Source organism: Alosa alosa, chromosome 12 (genome assembly GCF_017589495.1).
Source record: "Alosa alosa isolate M-15738 ecotype Scorff River chromosome 12, AALO_Geno_1.1, whole genome shotgun sequence".
NCBI lineage: Eukaryota > Metazoa > Chordata > Actinopteri > Clupeiformes > Clupeidae > Alosa > Alosa alosa.
Window position 1 is genome coordinate 24521659 of NC_063200.1, and position 11229 is coordinate 24532887.

General features: G+C 41.5%; 3 protein-coding genes across 4 annotated transcripts; 2 read left to right on the forward strand and 1 right to left on the reverse strand.

The window, feature by feature from the left end:
* Nucleotides 1-334: 334 nt before the first annotated feature.
* Nucleotides 335-6177, reverse strand: fstb (follistatin b). Of its 2 annotated transcripts, none has more exons than XM_048259919.1 (6): nt 5709-6177; nt 4694-4885; nt 4270-4488; nt 3923-4147; nt 3247-3477; nt 335-1394 (listed from the first exon to the last, which is right to left on the reverse strand). In XM_048259919.1, the coding sequence occupies exons 1-6, from the start codon at nt 5791-5793 to the stop codon at nt 1306-1308; spliced, it is 1041 nt and encodes a 346-aa protein (XP_048115876.1). In that variant the 5' UTR covers nt 5794-6177; the 3' UTR covers nt 335-1305. The 2 variants fall into 2 exon arrangements, with proteins under 2 accessions (XP_048115876.1, XP_048115877.1); XM_048259920.1 differs by lacking the exon at nt 335-1394 and adding an exon at nt 1744-1812.
* A 1992-nt stretch (nt 6178-8169) lies between these two features.
* LOC125304770 (molybdopterin synthase sulfur carrier subunit) lies at nt 8170-8816 on the forward strand. The gene is made up of 3 exons (XM_048259271.1): nt 8170-8258; nt 8466-8587; nt 8677-8816. Exons 1-3 carry the CDS (start codon nt 8214-8216, stop codon nt 8801-8803), a joined length of 294 nt encoding a protein of 97 aa, XP_048115228.1. The 5' UTR covers nt 8170-8213; the 3' UTR covers nt 8804-8816.
* Nucleotides 8817-9092: 276 nt separating this feature from the next.
* Nucleotides 9093-11096, forward strand: LOC125304769 (molybdopterin synthase catalytic subunit). Its single transcript, XM_048259270.1, has 4 exons — nt 9093-9213; nt 9566-9719; nt 9834-9957; nt 10656-11096. The coding sequence occupies exons 1-4, from the start codon at nt 9093-9095 to the stop codon at nt 10728-10730; spliced, it is 474 nt and encodes a 157-aa protein (XP_048115227.1). The 3' UTR covers nt 10731-11096.
* Nucleotides 11097-11229: the final 133 nt, after the last annotated feature.

An 11229-nucleotide genomic window follows, 5' to 3' on the forward strand; every position in this document is an offset into this window, starting at 1 on the left:
GGCAAAAATGAGTTTCCTCCACCTCCTCATGTCTTATTTACCAGCCAGACAAGTAGCCTACATTGGGCAAGCCTATACTGTAAAGGACAACTGCTGGTTGTTAGCAACTGCTTTGGCCGCCCTCTCAGGTAACCCACTTCTCATGAGCGCAGGATAATGCCCATAGCCTCTTGGGAGTGCTGTAGGTTTAATCCTCAAGGTCAAGGCTAATTAAGTTAGCTAAGTTAGTGCTACACCAGTGTAAACCTGGGTTAGTCTCCTCTTAAAAGAATGTAATACATGGTATTACACTGTGAGCTAGATAAAAGCAGAAAAAGTCAAAGTGCAAGTGTCATGGAATACATTTTTTTTTATTACTGTGTGACTATTTTTTGCTTTACAAATAGCATCATAACCATTTATATACATTAGACATTTACATTAAAAATACAAAACTATAAATTTATAACTGATCTATAACATTAAAAAATACATAAAGAGAAAAAAATATATATTAATGAGAAAATAATATATAATGCAAAGATTGATATTGAGTTAACATCTGTACATCATGATAAACCAACTTTGTCCTGTTGCTGTACATGAAACAGAACATTGACTGCAAATATTGGCATAAATGGTGTTCAAGCTTTATCAATGGCACATTTTAGACAACCAAACTGTGTAGCAGACAAAAGAGAATGTTCAACAATTTAATGTAGAAAAGAACACAAACCTGTTGTACTGTCAAAATATCACCCACTATGCAAAATGAGATGCTTCAAAAAAGAAGACATAAGATGCACCAGAAAAAAATGAACAAAGCCCCTTTGGTCAGCTTTGATTTGTAAACAAAACAGATCCATTTCTCACACTAGCCATACATTTATTAGTGAGCATCAGATTTTCCATTAAATAAACCACATGCAGGTTAACGTTGTATTCCACTTGAAGACTGGAGATAAAAATGACCAACACAAGAGCATACAATATTTGTACAGATCACCAAATAGGCAATATACAGCTTACCAAAGACTTCTAACATTCACTGGGTAGCATTGCACCTCATAATAAATAAAATTTCTCTAGAGGGTAATATACAAAGTGTGAGATATAGGTATACAGTTGGTCAGCCACTGCAGATGTATAAATAGGAAGAGAAAAAAAACAAAAACAAATGTGTATTATAAATAGACATCCAGAACACACAGTGAGACATAACCGCGTCTGTTTCCTTCCACGTAAAATAAATAAGCACACGCAGTATATACAGTTATAAACACGACTCTGCAGGCCAGATTCGAGTGTCCCATTATCAATGTTGGACTATCCAGTCACAAGGGGAGACACATAAGTATAATCCATGTAGTCCTGGTCCTCATCTTCCACATCCTCCTCCAGCTCTTCAGAGATGGCTACATAAAGGAATATATTTATATATATATGTGTGTGTGTATATATATATGCAAAAAATGTATGCATGTACACAGAGAGCTGTTGCATCATCAGCAGTCTCACTGTTCTGAAACAAGAGGCAATGGCTGCCGTAGCCTCTTTTTCTCCTCTCTTTCTCTCTCTCTCTTGCTCTCTCTCTCTCTCATGCTCTCTGCACTCAATTGGCTGGCTGTGTTCCGCTGCCGCCGCCGTCACTGCTGCTGCTGCTCGGCTCGGCTCGGCTCGCTCCGCTGGCGGACAACGGTGAGTGAGATTACGCAATGTCATTTCGCACAAGAGCCCGCAGGATGGAGTAGCACTGGAGTGGGTGGGGGGGGGGGGTGGGGTGATGAGGTGGGGGGACCGTGTGAGGGTCTGTAGGTTCAGTGGCCTATAAGCCTAGAAACAGAGAGAGAGGGAGAAAGAGAGAGAGAGAGGGAGAGAGAGAGAGAGGGAGAGAGAGAGAGAGGGAGAGAGAGAGAGGCTCTCATTTTGGCACTGGTGAGTCCAGCTGGTTCCCCATGGATGTGGGGCCTGCAGGTATCTGTTTTTCATTTTCATTTTTCATTGTTGCTTCTTTTTTTTTCTTTAGCAGTTTCGTTTTAAGGGAGCCAATTTTGCCAGCAGAATGTTTTGTTTAACTTGAAACAATAAAAAAAACGAAAGCAGAAACTCACACACATAAGCATTCCCTTATAAACTTCACTTCACAAACTACACTACTGACACAGAAACTGGTCTCAACTGGTCAGAAAATGGATGCCTTTGAATGAGGGCATAGTAAAAGATTTGTCCATAATTCATCAAGGGCACCACTTACGTGTCATTACAGTAGTAATATGACCATTCTAGGGTTATGGTGTTGCACATAATCTACCTTATGTGCTAAGACCTCTACATTTGGATTCTGGTACACTATCATAAACATCATACAATATTCACTCACGCTCACACACACACACACACACAGACATACTGTAACACCATCAGTATTTCAGGCATAAAAATGCAGCAAGTTTCATAGAGTGAGACTTAATGTCCCTATTTACATCAGGAAGACTGTGACACGCTTTTCTACTTTTCCTTGAAAGCACTGTGTAAAATCTTAAGTTTCCATTCTGGAAGTCTGAAAACTATTCCGATTTTGTGTCACTCCGGAGATTTCTGTGTACATTTGCCCAGAACAGAGCCTTCGGTAATGACGGATCCGAAGTGATTTAGAGCTACCAATTGAAAACACCACATAACTCAAACACACCAATATTGACACTACAAATGAAGTAGAAAGATGTCACTTTTTTTGTGCTCCGAATTCTCTCCAAAATCAATGTATCAGACTAATATGTGATAGATTTATTGTCCTGTTTTGCTGTATAGTGATGAATAATGAAAGTCGCAGTGCACAGAGGGCACATACAAGCACAGCTGTTTTCCAAAAAGTCCATTTCCTTCTGGTGCCCTGTGGTCTACACCAGGGATTTGGTGTTTTTGAAGGGGCTGGAGCAGGGGAGGGGGTGGTGTGAGGGTGATGGGCTGGAGAGAGGTTGGAGGGGTGGGTAGAAGAGTGGGGGCTGCTGGGGCTGGGCAGGGGAGGGGGTGGTGTGAGGGTGATGGGCTGGAGAGAGGTTGGAGGGGTGGGTAGAAGAGTGGGGGCTGCTGGGGCTGGGCAGGGAGAGGGGACTGTTTTCGTTTGGGGTGCTGTTTTGTTTGTGATCCCAATTTGACTTTTGTTGTGTGTTTTGCTCTGGTCTGGTTTGTTTCTGTTCTGTTTGGGTTTTAGTTGGGGTTTTTTTTTTGCTTTGTTTTGTTTGTTTTTTAGTCTCTGTTACTTACAGTTGCAGGACCCGGAGTGTTTGACCTCCAGGACCAGGCCTTTCTCGCAGGCGGCCTGCTTCATGGCGCACTCGCTGGTGTAGGTGGTGTTGTCGCTGGCGCACACGCTCTCCCCGGTGCCCCCCTCCGGACAGGCCTCCTCGCACACGGCACAGCGACCCCGGCTGGTGCGCGTGTCCCACAGACACTTCCTTCCACTGCGACAGGGGATGTCCTCACACGACCGGGCATCTTGGAGGGGACAGAATAACAACTGTTAACAACTGACTACGCCTGCTAATGGTTTCTCATTTGAATTGTGTGTGTAGATTTGTGTGCACTTAAATGGCTTTAAGAGTATCAGAGGTGAACTGCAGGAAGAACTGTTCCAATTCAGTACTCCTCCATTCACTCCTTCAGGGAGCGCTTGCTAAACACTATTGCACTGCTTTGAGGGGGTGCTAATCTAACACCCTATCTAATTTGTCTTTTGTGTTCCTTTCATGGTATAGCAATGTCAATTAATACCAGACCTAAAACACATGTTTAATTTGAAACAGAGTTCAATGGCAGGGAAGCACAGCTTGTGGTGATCAGATGCTAAGAAATGACTACACGATGGCGGCCAAGAGAAATACTTCAGACAATTTGAAGTTTTAAAGGGGTCAGATAAGATCTACCCGCGGCTCTCACACACCTATGCATTTGCCTTCGTATGCAACTCCAATGGATCTTCCCAGAATGCACGTGGCTCTCCTGAGGTGACAAGCACTGGCATAAACAATTCCATCATTCCCACAGAGGTACTGCTCCGGTAGTGATGCCTCAGGGCACAGGCGATTGCACGTCACGCAGAAGGCACTGTTAGTCTGGTCCACCACACACGTCGAGGTTCCTGGACACTGCACGTCATGGCACGTTTCTGTGAAGACATATGTATTTTACATGTACCAATATCATCAAAGCTGAAAACACTGACTTGTTTGTTCTGGCAGGTTTCTGTGGAGGACATGAAAGAACAAGACCTTCTGAGTGGGCACTTACTTCGGCACTTGCCCTGATACTGGGCAGTCAGGTCCGGGTGTCGTTTGCAGCGAGCCCGGAGGAGGGCGCACTCGGTGCGATATGTCTTGCCGTCTGACCCACACACGGGGCCCTTCCAAGTGAGGTTGGAGCAGTCGGGGGCACAGATGCAGCGCGGCTTGTCCCTTTTGTTCATCTTGCACCTCTTTCCCGCACCACAGTCTACATTGTCACATGTCTCTAAATCAATCAGAGAAAATTGAACCACCAGTCAGACCACTAGTGAGGTCACTGAGGTCATATTTGCACATGGATGCCAGGCTAAGAAATTTGTTAACATTATCCTTTTCATGTTTTTTTTTTTATTAATAACTATGTTATAATCGCAAAGGCTAATGCCTATTACGTCACACTGTTATATTTTACGCACTCATATTTTACATACCTTTGCATGGAATGCAATTCGGGGCTCCGCCATTGAAGATCAGCCACCGGAAGAGAGTGTTGTTAGGCACATCCTCCTCAGTCCACGCGGTGCCCAGGCGGCCACCCCTGCAGCACTCCTCCCGACTCATCCCAGACATATAGAGGACCTGACACCTTCCATTCTTCCCTTGCTGAAGCCAGCAATTGCCAGCTGTAAAAAAGTATCGTATACTTCACTGAGAAACAAGTCTAAAACATTGCATCGTTCCACTCGTATTATTTTCTAATTTTCTCATTAATAGATAGATAGATACTTTATTGATCCCAAAGGGGAAATTCAAGGTCTCAGTAGCATACAGACATCACACACAATGAATTCGGTTAACAGTAATAATCAGCCTATGGAATGAGAGAGTGGGCTGTTTGCACACGACATGCAAATATATAGGCTACGTAAACAATTGCAAAACTTCTCAATACAACTCAGCATTCCAAAGTATGCTACTCCTCACTCGCACAATAGTTCCGAGAGTAAAAAGACGTGCTGTCTCAATGTTAACGCACGGTTTTCGATTTTGAAATTCTATGACAACTGTTATTAAGTAACTTTTAGCATGAATCACTCCAAATTCAGTGCGCGCCTGACTTTCTGACATAATATATAACTGCCAATTTGTCTAAATAATAATATATATTTTTAAAAACTACTTTAGACATGATCTGATTCTAGTTCAAAACAGATGGCGTTGAGTAGAAGCGTCTGTAGCCTACACATGTAATCAGCAAACTCTTCACGTTATATACCACAACATAACTGTATGCACATGCAACTATATTCACATTTTTGCACTCTGAATAACTGTATTTGTTCTGTCCACCAAACTGCCAGAGGAGATGCGCTATAATAAAAACTTTAAGTTCAAGGCTGTGCATTATACCAAGAATGAAGGACTGCAATTGCACTAAATAGCATGTTTTTCCATTTTATTAGTCGAATTAAGACATATGCGTAGTCAGAAGCAACTGCACTGTACCTTGCACTTTGTGTTCATCCATAAAATGAGCGAACCATAAGAAAAGCGCGATGACGCTTTGGCGAAGCTGCAGTGACCGTAGCATCCTAGGCAAATGGGACGAATGAGCGACTAAGATAGCCAGCTGAGTTTTCTGCTGACGATGTCCCGCACTCAATGACTGTCATTCAGACGGATTCTGACTCGCTTTTAAATCTATATGAGGGTCTCTTGCAGAAGTCTGAGGTGGGCGGTCTTCAAAGTTGTGGGGGGTGGAGAAAGTATTATAAAAGTTCCCCTCACCAAAAAAATATCAGGTGACTTTATGGAGCTAGCGACTCTCCTGACGAACTGAAGTGTTTGGCGACAGTGGTGGCGCGCTACCGACAGTTTTTTCTTCTTCTTGATAGCAGACATACCTTTTTAGTCCTACAGATTGCAATTGACCAAATTAATTTGCATCTCTGCTTTGGTTATTTGGTCTGCGTAATATGGGGACAGTCTGTGGGAACGGTTGATGATAACCACTGCAAATTCATCAGAGACTATAGACCTCTTGAATGTTGATGAGCCTTTTTAGACTATACGCCTACTTTACATACATACATTTGATGTCATTTAGGCTAATGTAGTATATGGAGAAAAGTCCATGTCTCCACCCAAACTAATGGACATTCATCATTCATCAGGTGGACCATTACAGTGAATTCTTCTAATAATAGATCTAGTTGAGACAGTTGTTTGGTCCTCCCCTGGGTCAAACTTGTAAATATAGCCTTACAAATCCTGTTTCAAAAGAGGCTGCGGATTCGTCAGGAGTATTAAATGACAGTGAATGTGGTGCAGGACACCGAAATCCTCTCTCTTTCCACACACGACAATTGACCAATGTCCATCACGCTCCTCAGGTAGTAGACACGAGCAGGGTAATGCGCAGGTAGACGATGACATCAGAACCATGCCACAAAGAAAAATGAAGGCCCTCTGCCGGTAGACAGAGAGAATTACAATGTCTGTGCCCAGTCTCCGTAATAAAGTTGCAGAGCGTCGACAAAGGACTTTCCCGTCAGTCAGCATCTCGATTTGTTGTTTATGTTTGTTTACTTGTCCTAGAGGGAAACACTGCCCTATATCCTTGATGCCCGACGTGAATGGAATGACGTAATGATTTATAGACTACCACTAGAAAAAAATCAACTCCCATGCCAACCTACTAAATGGGTTACATAGGTCAACATATGTGTCGCTTTACTGAAGTAACAGTGAACGCAAGGTTACTCAAGGTCTTGATGAACACAGTCGCAAAAAAACCAACCTCCTCTGAACTGGAGACATAGAAGTGAGAGCCATGACCGTTCATTGCGATGGCGAAAAGGCGCAGATTACACCGAATACTGAGGACATGCATGGAGCATGGACATAGGCCTGAGAAGTTCCTGAATGGAGCAGACATCAGAGATGGCAAAAGCTCACACTTCCCATACTCAAGTAGAAGTAGCCTACAGATATGTAAAAAAAGACTGGTAAAAAGTACTGATTCAACCTCTCTACTCAAGTAAAAGTACAAGTTCTGATATGTAGCCTACTCAAGCAAAAGTAAAAAGTAGGCTAGCCTTTTTGGAGTATTTTACTGTCTGTTTCTGATAAAAGGAGCAGATTATGAGCTACATATTCCAATATAACAATTAACTCTTAACAACTTTTCACTGCTTGCAAGCTTGTTGCCTTGTACATGGATGAAACATTCTGTTTGAGGTATGCTTGCATAGTACATGAAAAACGACAAAACAAAGAATAAGACGTTTTGTCATCGGACTGCCTCCATGTCCGGATATTCTGAAGCACTATTTGACAAAGAAGTTTTCTGTTATCATGTAACCATTGTTTTCGGTGCTCCGCTTTATTTGGCGCCCCAGCATATGTTGCAAAGGGTTGACATTGACTTTGATGTTAGAAAGGCACGCAATGACATGAAATAAAACTAATTGATACTCTACAATGTAGGCCTATTAACACAAAATGAACGAGCTTATTTTAAAAGTGTAATGAGAAGAAAGCACAGATATTTATGTTTCGAATGGGGAGTGAAAGTAAAAAAAGTTGCCAGAAATGTTACTCAGTGTAGACATACCTGAAAGTATGTTCTTGAATTTCCCCTTGGGTATCAATAAAGTATCTATCTATCTATCTATCTATCTATCTATCTATCTAAGTGTTAGTTTAGGGCAGTAGCCTAGTGTTCGTAGGCTACTCTGTTACCTTCCACCTCTAACCAACACTAACGCAGAAGTAACAGCGATAATGGAAATTTAATAAAAGCCTATTCTCTCTGCTTGACCATTCTTCAATGATCTATTTGGGGTGAAGCCATAGACATAAAAGAAAGCTGATCGGTCACTGTCACGTGGGCGAGGTCCCGATCACTTCCTGTTTTAGCATCACATGATCTTTAGCACAGCCAATAGTAGTGTAGATTTGAGGAAATACACATACGCCCATCTATCCCTCTAAACCAGAAACTGCCGCATGTTTGGTAGTGCTGTACTCCAAGCTCCATTCATGATCTCCGAGGTAGGCAACAACTTTTTTCTAATTGTTTTAAAGCTAAATGCAGCACCTTTCCATGCGTGGCTGGTTAAGAAGAAGTGCATTTGGTTGTCATCAGTAATTTACAGTTACAGTCACAAAGCAGTATCTCTGTAAGTTTGTTGCACTAGTTTGTTTGTGAGGACTTAGGTGTATTTTATGCTCACCGTTTTTGCCCGCCTGTCTGATTAGGTGTCAGTGCTTTACTTCGCCAAAGGTGCTGAACTAACGGGGGTCAAGTCAGAGACCGTCAAACTTCCGTCTGAATTGACTACTATTCAGCTGTGGCTAGAACTAGAGAAGAGGCATCCAAAGTAGGTTAATGCACATAATATATGTACTTATGATGTGTTTACATTTTATACATGTAAATTACCTCTGTTGTTATTCTTTTTCACGAAAGACTGTGCGTATTGCGCGAGCACGTGGTGCTGGCTGTGCGTCAAGAGTACGTGGATTTGTGTGACCAGACTGTCAGTTTACACGACGGGGACGAAGTGGCAGTCATCCCGCCCCTTAGCGGGGGTTGATCACCCAGCCCAGGTCTGGATGCCATTGTGCAACATTTAAATCTTTCCGATGTAATCTGATATACATTTACAAAATGTTGGACATACCCAAAAGTATCTTCTTTAAGTAACAAAACACACAGATTTACTGTGGGACTGTTCCTCGTTACAATTCAACTTTAAGTTAAAATCTTTTTCAGATCAATTCCTCTACAAAGTTTCCTCTTGAGGTCTACTTACTCCAACAACCAAAAACATGTCCTCTTCCTCCACAACTGTGAAGTGAATTTATTGTCCTACATTTACAGGGATGTCTGAGGATGTGGACAGTCCACGTGACCTCATCAAACTCACACATGAAAAACTCTCATCTGATGATGTGTCCACCTCTGTCACCTGTCCATCTTGTGGAGCCATATCTATGTTCATTGGTGAGAGATCAACATGCTTTTCAATGTTCACATCACACATTTACCAGTTTCACTGTGCTGAATCTATTGAGGCAAGTTTGGAACAAGTCTACCTTCACCACTCCTCTCAAGCGCACAAATACAAACACAGTGGGACCTAACTGAAATTACAAAGTGCAGTCACTCACTGAGCAAAGTGTATTGTGTGGGGGTATTAAGCTGACCCACTGATACCTGTGCATAGTATTTTGCTCATGGTAAGAAATGAGCAAATGGATTTTGTCTTTGTCTATTAAGCTAGCTTTAGTTAGATTTCAGACTTCAGACCAGCATTTAAATGAGGACCCTGTATTTGTTTTTTGTTTCCCCAAAGGAACTACAAGAGACAGTTTTGAAGGTAAGACGGTAATACAGCTGGAGTATGAAGCCTACATCCCAATGGCTGAGTCGGAGATGAAGAAGATTTGCACCAGCATCAGAGCCAAGTGGCCCACAGTAAGGCACATCTGTATCCAGCACAGATTGGGGTCAGCTTCTTTTCAGACATGACAGATCTGTCTCTTTCTGTCCGCATATGTGTAATTTATTCCTTTTTTGGTGAATAGTCATTTCTAATTTGGGATGTTATTCGTTGTTTGCAGTGTTGTCCCTGTGACGGAGGCCAGTGTGATGGTGGGGATTTCATCGCCTCATAGAGTTGACTCTTTGGAGGCGGTCAGGTTCTGCATTGACACCCTCAAGGCGACTGTGCCCATTTGGAAAAAGGTTAATCCGCTAGCCATTGGCATCTACTATATACCGTAATAATGTTTTGTTTGATTATACTAAATTAACCCTGACCCTAACTCTGAGTTTCTACAGTTGTTGTCACTGGCTGTACATGTCTTAATGTTTAGGAGAATATTCCAAATAGGTTCACATGTGTAGGTGGCATTGATAAGGATAGAATTCGCCTTCCAGTGGTGCTTCCAAATGCCATACAAATTGTTGAAGCAGGAAAGCAAAACCAATTGGCCTCATGTGACTTAGAGTGGTCTTGTGATTCTGGTCTTTTCTTGTGTGAAAGAAAGAAAGTATTTCATACAGGAATCAAGAGACATGCCAGACCTCTGACTTTGTCTGACCCTTCAACTCTGGAATAGGGTCACCAAGCACACTAAATGTGCTTATAGCTGTTTTACTACTATTTCCATTTTATTATAGTGAAATGTTGTCCACACATATCATAATATTTGTTTTATGGGAGCTTTGTGGAAATGTATTCATATTTGTCATTGTTGTCCAAACAATCATACTTTTTTACATGTATTACTTTAAGAGGCAAATGTATTTAGTTTCATATTTTTCATTGTTGAGTCCATATCCATGTTTTTACTAGCCTCGAAACCCATAACTTGTTATTCAATCACTTGTAAAACTTTAGCAAACACGTTAAACATTGAATCATTTTTTTGTTGTCGTAGGAGGTCTATGAAACTGAAGAGCCCAGCTGGAAACAGAACAAGGAGTGTTTGTGGTCAGTTGCTGGGAAGAAATAAGGAATGTATATGCAACCCACAAGATTCACACTGGGACACATTTATTATGGCATTTCGAATTACATACTGAACTGGTTCGCACCTTTACCTGTTTTTAATGAAATACAACACATTTGGCTTTAATGCAGTAACATTATGTCAGAACTATATTGAATAGTGTTAAGAATGTGTCATGACAAATCTGTCATAATCTATGCATTTCCATTCAGAACAATGGGTATTAAACTAATTTAAATAAGTAAATAAAAAGTAAATTAATCATATAATTACAATCATTACAATACAATAATTACAATGTATTGACAATATTCTTTGTAAGTTCACTGACTGTGGTGCCTTAATTGAATAAATATATCAATATTTTAACACAGTTGAAGTCACATGCATGCAGCAAAACCTGTTACTAGGTCGTAAATGTTTTCAGGATAATTAACCTAAAAACTTTGGGCCACATAAAAAATATAGGATCAGGTGAAAGGTTGCATGGACGTACATGTAG

Coding starts and splice junctions, on each gene's coding strand:
- LOC125304770 (XM_048259271.1), top strand. CDS start 8,214: ATGTTTGGTAGTGCTGTACTCCAAGCTCCATTCATGATCTCCGAG. Junction 8,259..8,465: donor CTCCATTCATGATCTCCGAG/GTAGGCAACAAC, acceptor CTGTCTGATTAG/GTGTCAGTGCTTTACTTCGC. Junction 8,588..8,676: donor CTAGAGAAGAGGCATCCAAA/GTAGGTTAATGC, acceptor TTTTCACGAAAG/ACTGTGCGTATTGCGCGAGC.
- LOC125304769 (XM_048259270.1), top strand. CDS start 9,093: ATGTCTGAGGATGTGGACAGTCCACGTGACCTCATCAAACTCACACAT. Junction 9,214..9,565: donor AGCCATATCTATGTTCATTG/GTGAGAGATCAA, acceptor GTTTCCCCAAAG/GAACTACAAGAGACAGTTTT. Junction 9,958..10,655: donor CTGTGCCCATTTGGAAAAAG/GTTAATCCGCTA, acceptor TTGTTGTCGTAG/GAGGTCTATGAAACTGAAGA.
- fstb (XM_048259919.1), bottom strand. CDS start 5,793: ATGCTACGGTCACTGCAGCTTCGCCAAAGCGTCATCGCGCTTTTCTTA. Junction 4,148..4,269: donor GTATCAGGGCAAGTGCCGAA/GTAAGTGCCCAC, acceptor ATGTCTTCACAG/AAACGTGCCATGACGTGCAG. Junction 3,478..3,922: donor ATACGAAGGCAAATGCATAG/GTGTGTGAGAGC, acceptor GTCCCCTCCAAG/ATGCCCGGTCGTGTGAGGAC.